Source organism: Zootoca vivipara, chromosome 1, assembly GCF_965207765.1.
Source record: "Zootoca vivipara chromosome 1, rZooViv2.hap1.1, whole genome shotgun sequence".
Lineage (NCBI taxonomy): Eukaryota > Metazoa > Chordata > Lepidosauria > Squamata > Lacertidae > Zootoca > Zootoca vivipara.
In genome coordinates this window covers 51,628,212-51,651,417 of record NC_142582.1, presented here as the reverse complement: position 1 = coordinate 51,651,417, position 23,206 = coordinate 51,628,212, and the positions used below count along the sequence as shown (strand labels likewise).

Genomic DNA, 23,206 nt, shown 5'->3' with positions numbered 1-23,206 from the left:
GCTTGCATCTCAACTGCCCTTCCTACGTATATATTTGAATTACCAGATATTAGAGGGAAAACTCCTTGAGTCTCCTGTATTCTCTCCGCATAAGGGAAATGGCCTTTAAATGACTGTTCCTGGAACTTTGGGGAAGTCAGGAAAGTTCAACATTCTATTCAGAGCCAACTGAATGGCTGCAGCCATATATAGAAATACTAGCATTAGATGGTTGAAATGCCGTGTGGAAAGCAACTAATATTGATTTCTAATAGAAAGGGAAGCAAAATAAAATGGGTCTCTAGGTAGAGTTCCGTGAGTAGAATTAATGCGCAACCTTTTTTTAAATAAGGAGATTGAGGCTGCAATCGTATGCCCACTTACTTGGGAGTAAGCACCAGTGAACTTAATGGGGCTCACTTCTAAGCAGATACATATAGGCAGTGCTTTTTTTCTGAGGGGACACAGGGGTATGCATACCCTAAACATTTTGTGAATCTAAGTTTGGCCTCATTAAGTGGCAGTAATTCAATATGAGAAGGAAAATGAGAGTACCCCTAAACATATTTTTTAGGGGGGGGGAGCACTGCAGCTGAATATACATGTCTACTCAGACGTATAAATCTTTTTGTATGAACTGATCATTCTCTTGGTAATTGAATTTACTGGCTTCTTAATCTATTTTGAATTGTTCTGTTAACATTTTTTCCCTTCCTTAGTTCAATGTGTTCCTGCCCCTCAGCTTTTCTCTTGGGCAGCTAGCCACAATCAGCCAATATTTTGGATATCTTTGAAGAAACATTTAAAAATGTAGAAAGTACATAGTCAAAACTGCCGAAATGTCTTTTTTCTTTCTTTTGGCAACATTTGCTTTGGGTAGCAATTGGCAACTGAAGTGTGTGTAAACCGGATTTTGTTGTTGACAGGATGAGATGCACACCTGGCTTCAGGGCTTCAGCACAGCAATAATCGAATCCCAAAGCATTAAAACCAAGGCCCAAAGCCTGCCTCTGCCTTCCATCACTACCATGGACGTGAGTCTGACCAAGAAAGACAAAGAGAAGAGATTCAGCTTCTTTCCCAAAAAGAAATAGCCAGACAGGTGGCTTGGTCCAGCCAGATGCCTATGTTCTAATGTGCATAACGGGGGGAAACCTGCATGTCTGAGTGTCCCTGGGCACTCGTGGCACCACTCAAAACACTGTTCTCATCTCCACAACACAGCCTTGCTTCTCATTTCCCACCACATCCCCATCTCTCTCTCTCTCCCCCCCCCCAACCCAGGGCATCAATCCAGTGTTTCAGGTAACAAGGCAACATCCCTGCTGCAAGCAGAGCTGCGAGTTGTGTCCTCGGTTGGTTCATTGGGAATGCAGTGTTCAGCAAGGCTGACCTTGCGCGTGATCATGCTTTGCACACCTCTCTGTGAACAAAGAACTGCTTCAGGGGAGAAGACACCGTGTCGATTTCAGGGGCTTTTTTATGGAAGAAAGGAGTGAAGCAGGAACCTAGCCCACCCCAAAAGGGAACTGAATGAAAAACCATGATGGCTTTGGAGCAATTCTGCTTATCTCGGAGCTTGGGAAAAAATACGTCCTCAGCTCATTGCCAAAAGCCCTGGTTCCCAGAAGCTGCTTTCCCAAATCGTCTGTTGGAATAGAACCGTCACATGGAATTTCACCATCATCTATAGCACAGGGACACCATGCATCAAGATCCAACCCTCATGCCGGAAGTCAGTTTTCACTTTTCAGCAGGTCTGATGCTCTTCTTTGCAGGGGCATCTGCGACGTACGCGCACACACATGCACAATACCGTGTCACAAAGCACAGAACTTTCTCACCAAAAGCTTCCACCCAGAGTCCACTGCGTTGGTGGCGGAATCCTTGCTCGGTTATATTATAAATGAATCAGGGTTGCAACCAAAGAGGAGAACATGATTCGTATTCAGACTTCTGCACTAAGTTGGTTAGAATGGAGACGTGTTAGAAATGTGTGTGTGTGAAAGAGAGGAAATTTGCTCACCCGCTGCAAGCACTAGGAATACAATGAAGCTGAAGTTAGTTGCAGCTACGCCCCACTGAGAAGCAGCCTGTTGGGTTTCAGTGGACTTTAGCCACCATTAACTTTTGCTGGATTGTGCCCCACATTACTTATTACTGAGATTTTTATCAGCCCCACTATATTTATGCCGGGGTTAACTTTGTGACTAGGCTGAATCCAGGTGCCCTCCCCTCCCCTGAGCTTTCTGTAATCATCTGTTCTGTGTTGGCTCAGCTCTCCAGAAGCAAACGGCTCCTCTCTTAGCCCTCCGAGGATGCACTGTGCCCGAGCATGGCCTTTGGTAATCCACTGCACTGCTTACACTTCTGTAGAATGGAGTGTGGCTTTCTCAGTTACTGTAAATGCAGTCTTAATCCCAACTGCTCCCTTCTGCAGAGACCTCTGCCTGTGATGTGTGGGTGTCTGAATGGCTGTTTAAAATATATACAGGCACATCTAGCTCTGACTTTATGATAAAGTTCACAAGCCCCTTATCCAAGGAAGGAATTCATCATCCCCCACTCCCAAAGACAGATGGCTGCTCAGCTGTATTGCTCTTTTGGAACATATTGTTGGAGAGCTAATTGCTTTTGACATTGAGTAGAGCCTGGAGATTGCCTTTCCTGCAACGGCCTCTTCGCAGCGATAGTAATACTAAGGATTCTGAAAACAGCAGGCTCCCATTCTTCAGTTGTCTTTTGAGCACCCCACCCCTAGGGCTCATTGCAATTTCTAAATCATGTTTTCTTTGTGGGTGCCATATACCATACAAAAAGTGCCTTAACCTAGGGGCATCCCATTATCATCACTCCAGGAGTGTGCAGGCTCTGTAAACACCATGCACAGATTGGTTCGGATTCTCCTTGCTCGAAAAGGAAGCTACGAAACTGTCTCTTTAAGCAAAAGAGATGGGGATTGGGGGGGGGCTGTCTTTGCCTCACACCCACAGCTGTGGGAAAAAGCAGGGCTTGGCTTGACACTTACTGTCATAGATGCAGGTACCAACAGCTCAGGCTTGAGGTTCTCCCACATGTTACCTTTTGTCAAGTCTCAAAAGTGCTAAACTTTTCCAGATCTCCTGGGCTGTAATGGGTAGCTGACAATAGGCTCCCTCACTATTGTGATGAGCAGAGCAGATTCTTCCACAATGCTACATTCGAAAATCCAATACAGCTAAATGGTTTTGAATTAAATTGTTCCGGGTTGTGGAGTCTGGTAGCATTAACCCCACTAAACATTACCGGTGCAGTTATAAAACAGCTTAGCTGGCAGCCTTCTCCTTCTTTCTGCCATTATAAAACATCACTGCCATAAAGGATGATCTTCCCCCTTTTATGTTCAGAGTAGGATGCACAAGTAGGTGACTGCTGAACAGCAGATTGTACCATAACCCACATATTGCAAAATTGGGTTTTAAAATAAGAAATTAATCAATAGGTGCAGGGCTGATTGCAAGGGGAGGTGGAGAAGACAGTTGAAAAGTATAGCAGGCAGCCTTACTAATTAAGCATCCCTCAATGATGCTGGTAACTGGTGCCAATTGGGGGCTGATAGGGCAAAAGGCAAGGAGACCTGCAGTAGGCTTAGCTAGAGCCAACTAAATCTGGTTTTGCCACTGGTTTTGCCACAAGTGCAACACCAAGACTGAGGAGCAGTGCCACACTCTTGACTGGTTCTAGATGGGAAGGCAGGTAGCCATGAGAGCCCCATTAGTTCTAATGGAGAAGCTTCCACAAGCCTTTCTTGCTTCCAGAGGAAGAGCAAGCAGTGCCCATAAAGACCCTCAGTCAGAGGAGTCAACCCACTAATACTTCTCTGTTGCTGCACAGTTAGGATACTAGCCAGTGATATAGCATGCATATTACAACAAAGATTTAAATATTGTGGATAATTTGCCACAGCACTGATCCTCAAGGCATGTTGCCCTAGCCTGTGCAGATAAAGGGGTGTAGATAAAGTGCAGATAAAGACGTGGGTGGCACTGTGGGTTAAACCACAGAGCCTAGGGCTTGCCGATCAGGTGGTTGGCGGTTTGAATCCCCGTGAAGGGGTGAGCTCCTGCTGTTCGGTCCCTGCTCCTTCCCACCTAGCAGTTCGAAAGCACGTCAAAGTGCAAGTAGATAAATAGGTACCGCTCCAGCGGGAAGGTAAACGGCATTTCCATGTGCTGCTCTGGTTCGCCAGAAGCGGCTTAGTCATGACCCGGAAGCTGTACGGCGGCTCCCTCAGCCAGTAAAGCAAGATGAGCGCTGCAACCCCAGAGTCATCTGCGACTGGACCTAATGGTCAGAGGTCCCTTTACCTTTACGCTCACTGAAAGCAGTTAGCTAGGCACACGTGAAACAAGGCCTATTTAAGCAGAATGCCTTTATGCTCCATTTCAAGGCTAAAACATGGAAGTATTCTCTCCACCAGGGTACTGATGATTATTACTAGGAAGAGCTCAAAGGTGCAAAAGGGAGGGGAAACTCTTCTCTGGCAAAAATGATGGGCACTCTTAGAACAAGAGCCCCCAGCCTGCTTGGAATCGGCATTCTTCTGGTGACCTTGCAAAGCTGTGCCCAAAACCTGCGGGCTGCTTATCGTCAGCCTGTTCATTGGCGCCCAAATGATGATGCCAGCATTGGGAAAGAGCAGTATGTCTCTGAGAACATGCAGAGGGTTCCCCCCCCGCCTGCCTCCCCACTTGCAGCTGAGCAGTACTGACACCTTTTTTTCTAGAAAAGAAAGCACTGCCTGCCACTCTTCCAATCCGAATGCCCCCAAAGTGGTATTTTCTCCACTCTTCCAATCCATACTTACAGAGGAGAGATATACTTTATCAGCCTGCTGAAGTGAGCACAGAATGGCTCAACTAAGAAAGAAAAAAGGCAGGTGGTTTTGACTTCATTGTGGGATTTTTTAAAAAAAGAAAATCTCTCGTGAGGCAGGCAAGGAATAGTAAGGATCCTGCAACTTTAGGAGGACCGTTTTCTTTAAGGCAACAAAGCACATGAGAATTAGGAGGAGCCGATTCTCCAGCAAATGCCACTAGGAAGAGAAATATTTACTAAACATGCTACCCGACTGCAATTGTACAACGAATATACCTTTGGGACCTCATAAGCATTCTGGCTTTAGCAAGTTCAGTCATCCCTTCTCTTCCTGGAGGATATTTTCACCTGTCAACTCCTGAGTTTCAGGTATGGTAAAATGCTCCTTTTCAGAAAGCTGAAAACACACAAAGCTAGGCTGAAATGTTATTTGAGACTATTCCTGCTGTATGACCACTGCCCTATACTAGGCTACGTGCTAAATAAGGAAGTTGCTTCAGACCTTATGTGTACTTGTTCTGCTCCCGTTTCTTTAACCTTTTGCTTGGGCACAGCACCATAAACTGTGCTCCCAAACCTCTGTTTGGTTTCAGCTTGGCACGTTTCGAGTGCAGTCGTCGTCTGTGTGCCATTATGTCTCGCTGCATTGTGCTCCTACCCATTACAGACCCAGGGAGTGTTATCATTTCCCAAGTAGGAACCATTTGCTGTCTGGCAACTTGCAGTCTTCCCATGCCTGGCTGCGCCTAACTCTTCCTTCTTAGAGCTTGATCTAAAGCAACTTCACTTCCGTCAAGCGGCTCCTCCATCAGGCTTAGCTCTCCAAGACCCCACTACTAATGCAGAGGTCAGGACCTGTCAGAAGGGAGCTCCACATGCACCAGGCCCAGAACATGTTTGCTTCAGAAGAGCAAGGGCTGTTTCTTGGAGATCCGGAGAACAGCTAAAGTAGCCCAGGACCTCTCCTACAGGTTTATAGGGTTTGGGGGCTCATACTCTTTTAAAAACAGCTAGGCACCAAGTTCCACCTGCTCCAATGTGCTTCCACTGTCCAAAGAAAAGAGCTAAAGCTTCAGAATGTGCTTCAGAAGCAATTTAATAACATTTTTCTAATAAATGAACAAATAAACCTTTCTTGGCTCCTGGATTTTGTGTGCAATTTCTGTTTGTTAAGGGCTCAACCACAGTTACCTGCAGTATGGTTAAAGACACGTGTGAGAGCCTAGGGGTCTGCATTTAACGCCTCTGCTCAAAACTCTAGATGTCCATTTGCCAAGTTCAAAGTGTTACTATTGGTATGTAAAGCCCTTACCGGATTGGGACCAGTTTACTTGCGGGATCACCTTACCCCACATGTGTCCTCTTGATGGCTTGGATCTGCGGAACTGCCGCTGTTACAGGTGCAACATAAGACCTTTTCTGCACTTTTAAGAAATCCACCTTTTCATATTGCAGCACCTGCACTTTGAAACTCCCTTCCTATTGACATCAGGCAGGCACCTTTGCTATATTATTTTATTTTGGCGCTTGCTTAAAAGATTTCTGTTTAGGCAAGCCTACCCAGACATGGAGCGGTTACTGGTACATGTGTTTTATCTCTCTTCAGCTACTGTTGTATTTAATAATGCTCTGAATGTTTTAAAATCCCCATATTGAGAATTTAAATGTTTATATTTTTGTAAACCCCTCAGAGGTGTTCTTACAATAAAGCAATATATACATTTTGTCAAAATCAAGGAAAAACAAAACACCATGCAGTCATTTTGCTGCCTGGAACACCCACCGTTTCAAGCTTAGAGAAGAAAAGGGAGCACCCCGAAAAGTTATCTTGAATAGCCTTTAATGCAAAGTATCCTTGAACATGTCCAGAGATTATGCCTAAGCACCTCTGGGATATTCTTTGGCAGGTAGAGAGAGGAATGGAGCAGGCCCTCGACATTTTCTGTTGTTTGAAACTCACCCCTAAGAAGGTGGGCATTGTTTCTCTGCTGTTTGGTGGAGAAATAACCTCAAATACTCCCCAACCCAGCTGATGAAAACCTCACCATTGCACCCTGAATCCTGCCCCCGAAATCCAGAATGTGTTTGTGCTCCCCATCTCTCAACCGCCACTGCCTACCCTTCAACCCAACATTTGATAATAAGACTGGGCAAGTGCAGCACCTTCCTATTTCTCCATACAGAGCTCTCCTCTAGTGGAGCTGCATTGCTTCCTTTGGCAAAGTGTCCTATCTTTGAGAAATTTGATCTAAAAACATCCAGTAGTTGGGGTGGGGGAAGTGATCTTTCCAGCCTCACCAGTGAACAGAATAAATCTTCTACCAAGGGATGTGCAGGTCTTTTAAGACCTCCTGGCACTATAGTGGATCAGAACCACACTAGTGTTAGCCCATGCCACTGGTGAACTTAAGAGAGCTATGTGATGCTCAAGACTCTTCTCAATCTTACTTCTGCAGTAAAAAATCATGGGCTGCAATCCCCCCCCTTCCCCCCACCCTCCAAGTGAAGAAACCACAGCCACATTTTCTGGTCAAAAGTGGTTATTGCACAATGCGTACAGACTGAAATGTGTACACAACCAGTATTATTAAGATTATATACTATCAAACTTGGAGTCTTAGAACAGATCAACCCTCTGCCGGCCACAGTAAAATCACGCTTTTAAAAATAAAAAAAGTAAAGACAAAACATAATTTGGAACAATAACTTATGGTTATCCTATGAGGCTGAGCAACAGAAGGCTCATTCATTTCTGCTCTGGCTTGGCAAAGCTAGGATTTGGTCCTGAAGGGAAAGGACACACCTTTTCTCGGTGGACCGTATGGGTAGCTGCAAAGGAGTCTCTGATTTGTGGTATGCCTGTCCTGATGGGAAGCTTCTCAGTGCTTCCAGGAAACGTGTGAAGAGTACTTCCCAACAGCGCGGCCAACGAAGGACAGCAACCACCTGGCTCAGAATGCACAGCCATGAGCTCAGCAACTTCCCAGAGGGTAGAGGCAGCTGGACATGAAGGTTGGAGCACAATGAGCCAGGTGGAAATCCAGGCCGGAGGAGGAGGAAGAAGAGACTGTCACCCATCCTTTCTCCTCTCAAGAAGCTGGGGGAGAAAAATGACGTCAACTCCAGAACCATCCTAGTTCATAAAAGAGGGCTTAGCAGCATGGGAGCAACAGGCATAGGAGCTCAACTGTTGGAATTGAGGGTCTGGAATTTCTCCCTCAGGTTCTTTACCAGGCTCTGCTGGCTGCTGTCTGTTTTCTCCCGGCAAACCTGCTGAAGTGCTTTGTGGGGAGCTGCTTCCTGGAGGTCCTCCTCACGCCTGCGGTATTCTTCCGAGTCCTGGTAGGCCTTGCACCTCTCCACCACGGCCTTGAGAGAGATCTTCTCCCGGGAAGTAGGGGAGCGAATCTGCACATAGCTCTCGTCCGGATCGACAGTCACATCCAGCAGCTTTTCCATGACAACCACTCGCTGACGGTTCTCCTCTAGAGAGGTCTCGGCCGTAACGCTCAATTCCTTGTGCGCGTGGCAGGCGTGGCCCTGGGGGATGGAGTCCAGTGGAGCTTCCCTTTTGCAGCCTGGCATGCCCCCTTGCTGGGGTTTGTCCGCTGCCTTCACAATCCTCTTGGAGCACTGGTGCTCCTCCAGAGCTCTACCAGCTGTGTCCACCATTTTTTCAGGGGCTGAGCGGCTCCTGTTGACGGGTTGCGGCCTGCACTTCTGATTCCCTGATGGACAGGAATATTTGGACCTGAGCTCCCGCACGTCTGGCCAGTTGAACTTCTCAGCTACGACGGGGCTGAGGGGGCTGCAAGACAGGGTGCTGCTGGTGGGGGAGGTAAGCCGCGGGCTGCTGGAGGAGGGGCTGAAAGAGAAGCGCTTGGGGGACTTCTCCAGAGACAAGGATGATGATGGGGTGAGAGCCAGTGGGCTGGCCTCCTGCAACAATACTTGCTCGTAAGTATTGGGGAGGGTCAAGGCTGGCTTCCGTTTGCCTAGAAGAAAAACCAACAAGGAATGAGTGAGGCAGCAATGAGGCAAGGAGTTTGCTGGGTGGGTGGGCTGCAAAGGTGGTTCCCCTCACTCCCCAATCTCAGCAGCTCCATTTTTGTCGGCTGAACAGCAGCCATGCTGTTTCCCTTTAAAACAGCAAGGAGGGAAGGAGGCTCCCAGAGGCTGTTCAGCTTGAGGAGCCGAGAATTGCCAAGTTCTTGGGCACTTTGGTGAGGACCCTTGTTAAAATATCCTAGAGATGGAGGTTTGTCCTGGTGGAAACCTTTCGTATTCAGATATATCCAAGCCAGAAAGAGCCCTCCCTGTTCACCTCTGCAACCCCCTCCATCAATTCCATCTCAGAGATATACAGTAGCTGGATGGGGCACCAAGGGCTTCTCCAATAGAGGGAGAAGCAATGGAATTAATTGAATTAAGCTAAAGCAGGGTGGAAAACCTTTTTCGGCTCAAGGGCAACATTCCTATGCAGGGCCAGAAACGACTCCTACCTTTGCACTGTAAACTACATTTCAGAGGTTGTTATAATCCCCCCTGCCCTCTCTAGCCAGGCAAGAAAAGAGGCATTATTACACTTCAAGGGCACATTCCGGTCAGGAAAGAGCACCTGAGGAAGGTGTGGAGGAGGCCTGGATAAGGGCTGCGGCCAGGGGAAGGAGAAAGCTGTGTGTGGCTAGGACAGAGAGAGCTCTGAGGAGACTGGATACACTGGGACAAGAGTTCCCCCAGCACTGAGAAAAAGGCAGAGTTCAGCAGTAAGTGCAGCCCAATGTAGGAACAGAATGGAGAGACGGAGCCCCCTTCCTTCAGTTCAGGCCATTTCAACTTTCTCCTAGATGCCAGGAAAGAGAGTTTTCTCCCCAGAACGTCTCTTTCTATCTCCATAATCTGCAGATCTGCAAATCTGCTCCCTTTGCACGATGTTTACAAATTGTGCTTTTTCCTGGTTTAGGGGTTGGACAGTACTCACCAAACACAGCTGCCCCAGGGAAAGAAACAGGAGCATGGAAAGCTGTCTTGAGGATGCTGGGAGGTATGAAAAACAGGCCATCCACTTGGGCTTTTGCCGTTAAAGTAGCACAGGTTCGTGATTTTGAGCAGCCACAAAAATGTGGTGTGTGCACTGCCTCTTGTGTCCTCCCTGCCCAGGTGATATTGCTCTGGCCCAGCAAGTGGTACTTGGCTCCGGCTGTCAAAGAGTTCTGCTCTAGATTATAAACTCCTCTGGAAACAGAATCCACTACAGTGGTACCTCGGGTTATGTACCCGATGCATTCCAGGGTGCAGTTCGTAACCCGAAAAGTACGTAACCCGAACAAGTGCGAAAGCACGCTTCTGCGCATGCACGAACTGTGCAGAACGCTTCTGTGCATGCGCAGATCGTGCGCACGGCGAAAAATACTTCCGGGTTTGCGGAGTACGCAACCCGAAAGTACATAACCCAAAGGTATGACTGTACTGCTATTGTAAAAAGCACATTTCAGTATTTTTTAAAAAACGTGGCTCTTAAAACATTCAATATATTATATTTTACAACTGTTTTATATCTGACACTTTGTGAATCTTTATTTTTGGTGGATGTTGCTGGCGGGGTGTTTTTAATGAAGGTTACTACCTCCTACGAGCCCAAGAGGAAAGGCCAAGTCATTAATCATTCTAAAACTTTAAAATATAAATCACAATGAATCTCCTATATTTATGCTCACAGCTGTGGTTTCTAGGCACTGCTGAAATTCATATAATATGAACAATGAGGTCCTGCCTGTGATAGCACAGTGCCCTCTGGCCAATACATACCCTTGCTTTTCTTATCTGCCTCCTGCTGGACAGTCAAAGTATTGCCTTTCATCTCCTCCTCCAGCTCAGCAAGCCTCCTATGTGCTGCAGGCTTCTGGCCCTTGATTCGGAGGCTGTACTGGCGGGCCAGCTGGTAGACCTTGTTCTTCACCTTCTCCGCCAGCTCTGCCTCCGTCAGGTGGGCCAGCTGCATTATCCGGGGGTGCAAGCGGGGGAGATGCCGATCTTGCTCAGAGCCCCCTAGCTCATGGCCCAGCTTCCAGGGCTTCCTAGAAGGCACAGCCCGCTCCAAGGGAGACTTGCTCTCAGGCGAGGGCACCACCGACTCCTCTGTGATGGACCCAAGGTCCTCGTCCTCCAGGATGAGAAGCGGCTCGTGGAGGTCAAAGCCGTTCTCCTGGCCCCGGAGCCTCTCCGCGTGCCGCAGAGAGGAGCCCCCGGGCACTTGACCGTTCGCTGTGCCTGGCCGAGTGACATCTTCAAGCCTCCTACTCCGGCCCTCTCTGCTGGGCTTCTCCATCTCCTCCCAGATTTTAATCATCTCAGCCGGTGGCCTGAACTCCACTTCCGTGATGGGCAGGGGGCTTCCAACAGAGGCTGCCTCGGAGCGGGGGGCCTGTAGCCCAGCCGCGGGCCTATTTGACAACACCCAGGCTGCCGTGGGGCCAGCCCCACCACTGGCAGGGCCCCCCGGCCTCTTGTGCTTCAGCCCCTCCTGCTCAGGCTCTGGTTGGGGAAGGCTGTTGATCCTGAAGACGGAATTCCTCACCATCCCTTTGGGGATATAGGACAGGCTCTCCCGTCGCCGGACGCTGAAGCCGGCATCCTGGTGCTCCGCATAATCGTAGTAGCTCTTGATCTTGTCTAGCAGCAGCCGGTCCTGATGGGAGAGCATGGACTCCTTCCGCTTGCAGGAGGCATGGTCCATCTCAAGCAGTCCAGGCGAGGCAGCCCCGCTGCAGGCACTGCTGGGCTCACCCAGGGGCTCTTGCGGCAGGGAGTCCGTGGTGCTGTTCGTGCGACATCCGGCCTTCTCACTGCCGTCCAGGCTCAAGACGCTGCCACTGCGGCTAGCCTGCTTTGGAGTCAAGTGGCCCTTGCCCTCCTCGAGTGCCAGGCTGCTGCGGCGAGAGAGGCTGCTGGCAAAGCGCTCTGCAATGACGCTGGCCTGATCCAGCACGGAGAAAGGGAGGATGCTTCTGGTCTGGGGTGCACGTCTGTCCTCCTCTTCCTCCTCCTCTTCTTCCTCCTCCTCCTCACTACTAAGCGGCTTTAGTTCGGTATTTTCAGTGGGCTCCAGGCCATCTGAACGCTGTTGATTCAGGGTCCCCCACTGGCCTGCCAGGACTGGCTCTGGGTTGCCCACAGACTCGGGGTCTGAAGGACCCTCTTCCAGGTACTCTTCCTTAAGGGGAGAAGCTTCTAAGACCATGCTGAGTTCGAGAGCTGATCGCGCCTAGAAAACGTGCCCCCCAAAAAGAGAAAAAAAGTTTTGCACACTTAACGCTGTTATAAGAATTTTGAGGTCATATATATATATATAATAATTGTTCATAAAACATGTACATGAATGTACAGAAACATGTCTGAAGCAGCACAGGAAAACAGGCCTGACTGACACCATTTTGACTCTCTCTGACCAGGTGTTCCTCTGCAAGGAAGAAGGGGGGTGGGGGGAACCTTCTCATTGTCTCAGGAATTAAAGTGATAATCCCTGGCATCCTGATACCTGACTGCCAGACAAAAGGGTGTGATTAACTTGGCTGGGAAACAGGGAAATGTAAATATCTCTCAATTTTGTTGATTAGGTTCTGGGGGCAGGGGGCAGGGTCCAGGGTGCTCAGATTACTGCCACCAGACCTCCCCTTTCATGATGTACCTATGATGAATCTAGGGAGGGGGGGTCTTGGGCTGCACCCCTTCTGTGACATATGGATGATGCTTCTGGGGGGTGGGCTGAAACCAATTTCAAATCTCTTTTTAAGGGCAAGACATCTTTGTTTGGGGTTCCTTCCTTGTTCTCCTGTGTGAGAGGAAGGACCCTGTTGCAACAGCAAAAATAAAAGTGCCTTGCTTCGCACGTCCTGGTTTGGTCTCTGTTATTTGGTGGGCAGGAGACGCTTAAACTTTGTCTGCTTGCCAGGATACCTGGACTCTTCCTGGGTCAAGGATCCACTTAATTCTAGGGCCGTGTAGCTCTGCAAAATTTTTACAACAACGCACAACCCAAAAAATGGTGGTCTTGCAGATAAACAGTTTAAGGGCTAAGTTAATAGTTACTACTCAAATGCAACCAACTCTTGAACCCAGCAAATATGTTTGGCTTCTAAGGCAGGGAACACACCAACCACTAAGTTGACTGAACAGCAGACAGAAATATTGCTAGTTTTTAATGTCGTATCTTCTGGGGACAACGTGGACCATCCATTGGAAAGGACAATGGCATAGAATACCCAGTATGTGAACTGAGTATTCTGGGAAGTGGAATGTCCAGGAGCCTTTGGCTTTGAATCCTATTTTTAGTGTGAAGGGCCAAGAGTTTCCCTGTCTCAAAATTGGCATGAGCAGAAATTCCATTCTCCCCAAGGAATGTAAGAAACTGCCTTACAGAGCAGACAGTCCTGACCTAGATGGACCTGTGATCTCACTGGTTAAGGTTCTCCAGGGTTTCAGAAGGGACATTCCCAGCCCCTCCCTGGAGATGCCAGCGACTGAACCTGGGAGCTCTACCCACCGAGCAACGGCACTTCCCCAAACAGCACCTCTGCCAACCGCCAACCACTCACCTTTGGGACAGATGAGACATTATCCCCGACCCTGATTTTCTCACCACTGCTGCCTGGCGACTGGTATTGCTTGGGCCTTTCCTGTGCCTTGTGGCTCTTGGCCTGAACCGAAACAGAAACATTAGAGAGTTGAGTACATGCTACTGGGAAGGAGCCATTGGACAAGAGCAGCCAAACATCCCTAGCCATTGTTATTTGTCATTCTGAAACACCATATGACTTTACAGAGGAAGTCAGAAATCGTAGCTTGTCCCAGACAGCTGAAATGCATCACAAGTACCCACACAGGTCCAAGTCCAATATTCTAGCCATTGGACACAGCAACAAAAACCACCTGATGTCGCATCCATCAGCCTTGCAAGCAGCAGGTGAACGCAGGTGCTGGTGCCTGTGGTTCCCTTGCTGCCCTGGCACAGAGGAGCCTTGCAGTTGCTTAAGCCAGTCCCAATTTCATCCAGGAACACAGCTTTCCTGAGCAGTGCTCCTGGATGAAATACACATCTTGCAGCACTTTGGTGTGGCCGGCGGAGTGCACAGGTTAAAAACTGCAGGCTGATAAACTATTTGGAAGGTGCGCAGTTAGTGCTGGATCCAGGGATGGTCCAATGGCACAGGCAGCAGGACTTGGAAGAGGATCCTGCTTAACATTAGCTTTGTCTCATTATCAAGCTGCTAACGTGGAAGAACCTTCCTGGCAAGAGGACAGGGAATGGCAGGAAAAGGACCTCCCACAGATACAGAGATGGTAAGACCCAACGAGCCTCTTTTGTTATCAAGCCACAAATCTTGTTAGCCCTCATGAAGGACTGCACAAAAGCACCAAGTCAGTCAGTAGTATCACCGAAGGGTTAAAACAGCTGCAAAAGAAACCACACGGGAACCTCTAGGGCTGCCCCACATCTGATTAATGGGAAGATGGCACAGAAGGAACAGAGGGCAGCCGCGAGCCATGCACCAAGCCAGCATGCAGGAGGGAGATGCAGCAGGGGTTGAACGGGCACCTCACCGTGCTGCCCCAGGAGAAAAGCAAAGCGTTGGCCCGATAGTGCCAGCAGTGGAGGACGGCCATCAAGGAGCTTGCAAAGTCTGCCACCTGCTCTGTTCCTACCAGCCTCTCCTCTTCTTCCTCCTCCTCTTCGTCTTCTTCCTCCAGCCCCATATCCTTCTCGCTGCCATCGCTTTCAGCCAACTCTTCCAGAGATTCCTGGGGAAGGGCCTGCCGATCCTGCTGCTGCTTCTGCGGCAAGCTGTTGGTGGGGTGCGAGGGCTCCCCAAACTCCAAAAGGGCTCCGTCACTGCCTGCATGCTACGTGAAGTGAGGGCAAGCAGGGGCTTTTAGAAAGGCCCCAGTGCTGGGGCACCAGCAGAGACACCGCTTGGGGCGCCCTTTCCTCAACCTGCGTTCAATCACTGCCTGCTCAACATGGGAGCAGAAGCACACAGCTCAGAGCTGTGGGAAGCTTACTGGCAACCCTATGGGAGATGGGAGTGGTCAGAGGGAAATGCCATTTTGTTATTAAAATGAATAATGGCCCCTGCACCAACATTTACCCCAGAGCAGTTTACCTTTAAGGTGGCGTTTTTGTAAGGGACCCAAAGCCCATCGCATGTCACCCCAGACTTTGATTTCCTTAAAAAGGGAAGACCCTTCTTCCTTTCCCTCATTTATTTTGTCTTCCAGAATTTCTGTCTCTTACCTTTAGTCCTATTGCCAGATTTGTAGCACAGAAAGAAGAAGGGGGGAAAAAGAGACCATTAGGAAAAAGGTGGGGGGTCTCATTTCCCTGCCCAGGTAGTCTTCCTCCCTATTTCCCAATCTCCATTTCAGGCACACTCTTACTCTATATAAGCAGCAGACACAACAAACATGCTGGCGGAGAGCCATTTTTACATCACATATCTTATTACAGTTCCTTCCAGCGACTGTGGTTCCCCTGAGAAGGCAGTGGGGCAGCCACAAGGCAACAGGAAGAAGTCACTGCTGAAGAGGTGGCTGAGTAAAGGAACAATTCAGGCTCACACACTTTGAGCAGGGGTGGGGAAACGTCAACCCTTCGCCAGCCTTGCTCTCTGGGGCTGGTGGGAGTCATATTCCGACAACATCTGGAGGGCTCCAAGTTCCCCCATCCCTGCCTTTCAGCATCTAAGGTGCCTTGTTTAGCAATATAGAATTGCCCTGTGCTCCAAACTGCTAGCTGTAATAAATCTGAGATAGGAGTGACCATTGGCATAAGGATGGGCACCTGTCAAATCCCACCCACACTGGTCAAGTAAACGTGGGGCAGGGGAATCTGGACAGTACAGAGCTTCTTCCACCTAGGCTGGGGGAATGTGGGAAAGGGGGACACCCACTCACCTCTGTTGCTCAGTTGCTTGAGAATCTGTTTCGTTGGTTCTGCAATGAAAGGAAAGTTTGCAAGATCAGTTCTTGAAATGCTGGTTCAGAGCCCAGAAATACCAGGAAAGGTGGGGAGAACCCCAGCACCAGCCTCAGCCCGCCACCTCTGCCCCTCCAGAAGGAAACACCTTGAAGCATCTGAGTGAAGTGCAGAACAGCACTAGCCTCCTCTGTGCTATGCAGAACAAGCCTCTCAGAGAACAGCATCACCGGTCTTTCATCTGTCAAGGACCACCTAATCCCTCCATCCCTGCCCAATCACAGGCCTTCAGGGGAGTCCCAGTTAGTAGTTCTCCATGGGTCAGATGTGTGGCTCTTGTCCACAAAGAGCAGTGTGTCCAGTATTGTGGACCCAATTTTATGGAATGCCCTCCCTTTTGGACTTCCAGTGCCTACAGACGACTTTTAAAATTTTTATTCCAACAGGCATTTAACTGAAGTTTGATTTTCTAGTTTTAACCAGGTTTTTACCTTTTCTGTATCCTGTTCCTTGCATACTGCTTAAAGATTATTGTAGTTAAGCAGTATATAAATTGTTTAAATTTAAATAAATAAATCTGTGCTTGTAAGCAACCAAGACTGAAGGAACTAGGAGGCCAAATAAACCAGCACATTTTTTAAAAAAGTGAGCCCTGTCTCTCACCCACTCTTGTACAGAAGGGGCTGTGTATACTCCCATCAGCAAATAAAAATAAAAATCCAGATTCTGCTGCCCAGAATCAAACCCCTCCCCCCTGCAAACTCAGCAGTTTCTTATTATGCAGGATTTATTCCACTTTGACAATCCAAGTTGGACTGCAGGGGGGCAGCAAATAAGATGAAAGGAGGCCAAAAACCCAGGCAGGAAACAGGGTGTCCCATTTTCCAGGTGCCTGAAGCCCTATTTGCCCTTCTTAGGCGTCTATGATTTCGAAAGACATTTCCCACATATTTTCAGAAGCCACAAGAACTTCATATTTACTGTGTCTGGTGCTATTGTGTCCTTGAACTATGCTAATGCCCCTTTGCTTGCCTGGAGTGTGCGTCAAAACTGGCCTACTATACAAACGTAACGTTCGGCCATTGTTCCACCCACTTTTGCCTCTGGTCCTGCCCATCAAATGCGGCCCCTGGAAGATTGTCCAAAAGGGAATGCAGCCCCTGAGCTAAAAGGGTTCCCCACCCCTGATTTAACTAATGCACTAATGTAGAATTAATCTAAATAAGCAACTATGAAGAGGGAATGGTGATGTGTAACATATGGGTGTGATCAGATTTTTGAATATTGAGTTGACTGTATGCTGTAATTAGTATCATTCCTTTGACACATGTGCAAATTAATCGAATTATTGTTCTCCTTGTAGAACGTGATTTATTTTCTATGCTGACTTTGCTAAATGAAATTAACTATGTAGGTTATATAATTACAGTAGCAGTATAGTTGATAAAAGAAAAAGAGGAGGGGAAAAATGGGATTCTCGCAATTCTGTGTCAGATACCAATTTGTGAACGCATGGAATGAACACAGCCCTGCCTATAGAGCTTTAAAAGCCAGCATCATCTACTGTATTACGTTTGCTGGAGACTGAGAGGCATGTTCAGCCAGCATCGTGTCCAGGAGGCAAAGCCCATAAGCTACTCCGCAGTAAGGTTTGACCCAAAGAGCTCCACTTGCTTGCTCCCAGCCCCACAACACCAGATGGCAGAGCCCTTTCATGCCACATGCTAAATCAGTGGAGCCCGCACCAGATTTCCTGCGGCCTTTACGCTCGAGTCCATCTAGGAGCCTCTCAGCAGTGTTTTTGCCACGGAAAGGCTCTAAGGATAGGATAACAGATAAGATACCTGTTAGAGTCAATACCATTCTGCTGTGGACGTTGCTAAAGCCCTGCCTTGCTGGGGCCTGCACCACACTAGGGATGCTGTGACTCAGTGCAGCGGTGCACCTGGACCAGCGCCAGCAGTCGGCATCCTTGGGCACCTGCTGGGGATCCATCGCTGCCACCTCTGCTGCCCCAGATTCCCTTGTTTGCCACTTGGATGAACACAATGCTGAATTGCCCACAATGTCCCAGAACAGTGCACTGGGGGCAAGTACAATGGCAACTGCTTGGTACCCAGAGAGATGCTGCTACCACTGCCCTTGCCTTCCTCCTTTGGTAAGCGTACCATTGGAAACGGAGGAGGAGGAGGTGGTGATGCTAGGAGAGAAGAACTGTCTGCTGCTGGGGGGTGCGTAAGAGGAACCTATGCTGTACGGTCCTATACTGCTGCCAATGGCAGTGTGAACTAGATTGTTTGTAGGGTCTCCTTCCAGCTCTCTGGGCCATTCTAAATTATTTTCAGGGCACAAAGAGCATGTTGTTTTGACACTCTTGTTGCAGGCATGAATATTGCGTTGCGTTTTACTCAGAGCAGACCTGTTGAAATTAATGAACATGACTACATTAGGTCCATAATACCACCCAATAGCTATTTAAGAGGCCCATTTTCTCAACACTCCTGGATAAAACCTTTTAACGATCTGCTTTTAACAAGCAGGTGCCCTTCAGAAGATCCTCTAGTGAGTTCTCTTTAGAAGCTGTCTAGGCTTGCAGCACCCAAGACTTGAGCTCAGCAGTTCTCTCTTGGCACAGTAATCAAGAATCAAACAATGCACACAGGACCTCAGCACACTTTTACATGCCACAAACTCAGCCCAGCACACAGAAACCAACAGGTATCTACTAGAGTTGTGAGTTGCAAAAGCAGGCCATGATGTGTGTGCCCCCCCCCCAAAAAAAACCAAACCTATGCCGTGTAAGGAGTTGTTGACAGCAAGAGCACCTTTGTTAGGAATGGATAAGAAGTCAAGTAGGAACAAAAGGAATTCGGAATGGCTTCCATGTTTTGGTATGAAAGTACAACACCCAGGAGAGTCAATGAAATGGAACCTGCCTGCCCTGACTTGCACAAGCTTGCCTGACACATTGGTGAAAGGTGGTTGTTCTACACAACAATCTGAAGAGCAGTCAGAGGGAGCAGTGGGAGACTTCCCAGTTCAGCTTCCAGCCTGGATTTCAGGTAGAAGGAATGGGAAAGGACACCCTGGGATACTGACTCAGATCAAGGCTGCGGATGGAGGACTAGCCCGGTTAAAGTTTCTCAGCTACGTGTGTTCAAGGCAGTGTGTCCACCTATCCCTGCCTCCTGAATTTGGAAGCAGATTGGCCTGAATGTTGTGAGAGAATGGTAAATACTTCTTGGAAGTGTGGAAATTGCATAGGATAGCATTTACCAAACGTTTGCCGCCATATGTTTTTGACTACAATTCCCATCAGCCCCAGGCCAGCGAAGACTTGTCCTAACAGCAGCACTGATTGATTAGATCAAAAGGCTGAACCAATTCATCACCTTGCTGCCAAGAAAGAGTCAGGTTGCCATTGCCACAGTTTTTCCACAGTTTAGGCTACTGATGGCAGATGCAAGAGGGACTACGGTAGGTGAGGGGAGAGTACAGAGATGTTTACTGGCATGTTCCAACTCTGAATTACCTATTTCTGAAGCGGAGGTTCAAAACAGGAAGGAGAACAGGCTCTATTACTTACTTGAAACAAGACCTCTTTTTAGCTCTATGTGTGTTGTTGAATAGTGTGTTTTTTAAAACAAAAGTTCAATATGGTCTATGACAACCAATGTTTTGTAGTTTTTATTTTGCATTTATGTATGTAAAAATGTATATGGTATAAATGAATATTATCCTATGTTTAAGAATCAGTATTTCAATGTCCATTAACTCCATTTATAGCAGGTATGGGGAATCTTTAGTCCAACAGATGTTGCTGAACTATAACTCTCAACATCCCTTGCCATCGGACATAGTTTCTGAGGTTGATGGAAGCTGTAATGCAGAAACATCTGGAGGGCCAAAGGTTCCCTATACCTGATCTACAGCTCCTGAAGGGGGAGTATTTCACTCCAAAATGCGTAGAACGAAAATGAAACAGTATTCTACCAGTAAGCACTGGACCCGTTCTCCTTTCTGTTTTGATTCTTCATGGTGCTTCCTGTATTGCTGAAGTAAAGGTGACAAGTTCACAGTGACACTGGAAGAAAAATTCCCATAGAACTGTCCAGAACAAACAAAGGTATGTTCTCTGAACATTCTGTGTGTGCTTGTGGTGTGCCAGAGGTCATTAGGCCTTGGCAGAGTAAATGCTCCAGCACCTGTCAGCTGCACTAAGCTCCAAGGCCAAATATTAATTTCTATCAACAGAATACTGGACAAGCCACTACAGAAAACAAAAACTTCTGCCCTATAGTCAACAGCAACAGTACACACAAGGTATGCCATCAGGATACAGTAACAACAGCTACACACACACACACCACTGCTTGGATAGGTACATCCCTATACCCTCCCCTGTTTACCTGATTGCCGGCGCCCCTGCCGGCCATACTGAGGAATGTCTTCTGTAGGTTGGTATGACCAGGACTTCTTCAGCCTCTCTGGACTGTATTTGTAGCGAGAAGGATCTAAAGGAAGCAGCAGGAGTGTTTGAGAACCTGTTACCTGCCCCCACCTTGGTATGACCAACCCCCCTCATGCATGAACCAAGCTAACACCACCTTACCATTCTAATCCCCTGAATATTACATTTAGCAGCAGAGGCTCCCGCAAGCAAACTCAGGCTCAATTCGCAATCCAAGGAGGTGAATAATTATATTAATTACAGGAGACAGAGAATTGGATCATCAATACAGCATCGCATCTCAGAATGACATTCCGCTTATTGTTGATTTCTGTGTTGTGTAATCTTCCTGCAACCAGGTGAAAGAACCTAACCCCACGAGGCAGAGTACATTCTTAGACTTGGGTTGGGAAATTCTGACATATCTGCTTTCTTGCCCTGCTGAGGACACAGTAAGCAGGAGGAGCATTTCTAAAAACAAACTACTGGGACAATTTAATTATTTTTTTAAAGAAAATAATGGAAACTTACAGTATGAGTCCATTTCCAAGATAGCTTCCTTGGCCTGAAGAAAAGAAGGTATTGGCTTAGCGCTAAACTGAAAAGGAAATGGAAATCCAGGATCCTGAAACCTGAGGCAATGGGGAGTTCCCACCTCTCTTCCCTCCCCCAAAGAATAGCAGAGAGATAGGAAAGGAGGAAGGAGGTTCCCCTCAGCCCCATCATCCCTGGAACAAACACTAGGAACAAATTCCACCACAATGGTTGCCCCTTTCTCAGTTGGACAAAAGAGCAGGCAAAATTCCAAACACCAAAACTCTCCTACCCACGTTATGGAAGCTGCTAGGCCGAGGCCCAGCTTGATATGGCTGGGCTTGGTAGGATTCAGTAAAGAGAACCAATCAAGCATACTCAAGAGTAAAGAAAAGGCAAAGGTGTATAGAACAGGCATCCCCAAACTGCGGCCCTCCAGATGTTTTGGCCTACAACTCCCATGATCCCTAGCTAACAGGACCAGTGGTCGGGGAAGATGGGAATTGTAGTCCAAAACATCTGGAGGGCCAAAGTTTGGGGGTGCCTGGTATAGAAGAAAGAACACCTCCAAGAGCACCCCTCTGATTCAAAAAAAGAAAAAGAACATTTCTTGAGACATGGCTCAGACTAAGTTTTAACGAAAGGCAGAGAACTCCATGGGGTCTCCAGCATCCATTCCAAGGAGAAGGAAGGAGAGCTTCCACTTACTTTCTGAGGGATGATGGCATGGTGGTTCTCCAGAATCAGGCGCTTGATGTGGTGAGTCCAAACCCGCTTCTCCTCCCCCGATTTGGCCTGGGAACAAAAGTACACCTTATGCAGCTTGGAAGCCAGGACTACTCACCTGCCTCAGCTACACCTCAGCTATTTTTTGAGTGCTGCCACTCTTTCTGCTGTTACCATGCAAATGCACACACCAGGGCTCCTTCCCAAACCTTGCCACCAGCCCCACCTTCTGCGGACACTTAACAACTCACACTCTTATGATAATCCCCAACTGGCATTCTTATCACCAGTATCTCCACACACTGACAAAGCTTGGCACTGCAACGCACCACCAAACTGTCCTAACCCCTCATTCACATCCTCTTCCTTCCAAAACACACAACCTGACACTTGCATTCTCTGCACTAAAACCCATCAAGACCCATTTTCTCAGGTCCTGTTACAGGCCCTCTTATTCCCAACTCAGCGCCTGCCCTTATTCAGGCACGCCACCAACACACATTTCCAACTATCTCCGCACCTTACCCCCAAATCACTTTTGAACCCCCTTATAAAGGACAGTGGCTTATCTCACCTGGATGTTGTACTGCTGTTTGCTGTGCTTGTAATGGGTGACGGTGAAGCACAGTGAGTCTCGTGTACTCTCAATCAGCATCAGGGAGGAGCACTGGAGGAGCAGAGGGAGAGATGTCAAACCAATGTACCCATTACAACGTCAACAACAAAAGTTCCCCAAATCTGCCATCTCTCTGAATCATCCGAGGGCTGCCAGGATAAACAGAGAGGCATCCTCAGAAGTACGACAAAGACCTTCTAAATTGACCAACTTTGGGTGGCCAAGGACAGGGGGAGACACTATAAGGTTTGTTATAATATTTATAAGGGCGTGTTTGTCAATTCTTGTGTTGTTGTCAGTTCCTTTTTAAAAACAATGCAGTCTACTGAATTTTAGAACAGACATAAAAATACAAAGAAGAAAAACATAGTGTATTCAGAACTAAAGAACATCACTCCCCCCCTCCCACCCCAGCATCCACTGACCCTCTCTCCCCACTCCTTCCCCAGAGAATTTGATCCCATCAGCACATCCAAAGCATCTTCATACTTGGTTATGGTAGGAACACAGATTCAAGTAAAGAAAAAGTACCCATTGCATACACCTCTCAGGCTTAAAACAGCCAAATGGAATTGTACTGGGTTGGAACAGATCTATTACCACCTTGCAAATGTACATGTTGTTGTTGTCATCAGTTCCTGTGCTTTTGAGATGGGCTAGAGTGGCACATCTGCCAACCTAGCAGTTCGAAAGCACGTCAAAATGCAAGTAGATAAATAGGAACCGCTACAGTGGGAAGGTAAACGGCGTTTCCGTGCGCTGTTCTGGTTTGCCAGAAGCGGCTTTGTCATGCTGGCCACATGACCTGGAAGCTATACGCCGGCTCCCTCGGCCAATAATGCGAGATGAGCGCGCAACCCCAGAGTCGGTCACGACTGGACCTAATGGTCAGGGGTCCCTTTACCTTTACCTTTTAGAGTGGCACATATAAATATATAAATGTTTGATGTACAGAAAGATTAAGGGCATAGCTGCCAAGTTATCCCTTTTTTAAAGGGATTTTCCCTTATGCTGAATAGGCTTCCTCGCGAGAAAAGGGAAAACTTGGCAGCTATGATTAAGGGTAGCCTTT

General features: G+C 47.8%; 2 protein-coding genes across 9 annotated transcripts in view; one reads left to right on the top strand and one right to left on the bottom strand.

Annotated features, from left to right (window-relative positions):
- SPTB (spectrin beta, erythrocytic) overlaps positions 1–5,969 on the top strand; it is a 101,971-nt gene extending 96,002 nt beyond the window's left edge. For all 8 annotated transcript variants that reach the window (XM_088663376.1, XM_088663342.1, XM_060277819.2 and 5 more), the window contains one exon: positions 906–5,969. In XM_088663376.1, the coding sequence (XP_088519502.1) occupies positions 906–1,073 (168 nt within the window). In that variant the 3' untranslated portion in view covers positions 1,074–5,969. The remainder of the gene's footprint in view (positions 1–905) is intronic.
- Positions 5,970–6,659: 690 nt separating this feature from the next.
- Positions 6,660–23,206, bottom strand: part of PLEKHG3 (pleckstrin homology and RhoGEF domain containing G3) — a 50,359-nt gene continuing 33,812 nt past the window's right edge. The window contains exons 9-17 of the mRNA XM_088663397.1: positions 22,093–22,185; positions 21,501–21,587; positions 20,790–20,823; positions 20,218–20,322; positions 15,779–15,825; positions 14,437–14,736; positions 13,431–13,532; positions 10,645–12,100; positions 6,660–8,831 (exon numbers count right to left, since the gene is read on the bottom strand). Coding sequence (XP_088519523.1) covers positions 8,020–8,831; positions 10,645–12,100; positions 13,431–13,532; positions 14,437–14,736; positions 15,779–15,825; positions 20,218–20,322; positions 20,790–20,823; positions 21,501–21,587; positions 22,093–22,185 — 3,036 coding nt within the window. The 3' untranslated portion in view covers positions 6,660–8,019. The remainder of the gene's footprint in view (positions 8,832–10,644; positions 12,101–13,430; positions 13,533–14,436; positions 14,737–15,778; positions 15,826–20,217; positions 20,323–20,789; positions 20,824–21,500; positions 21,588–22,092; positions 22,186–23,206) is intronic.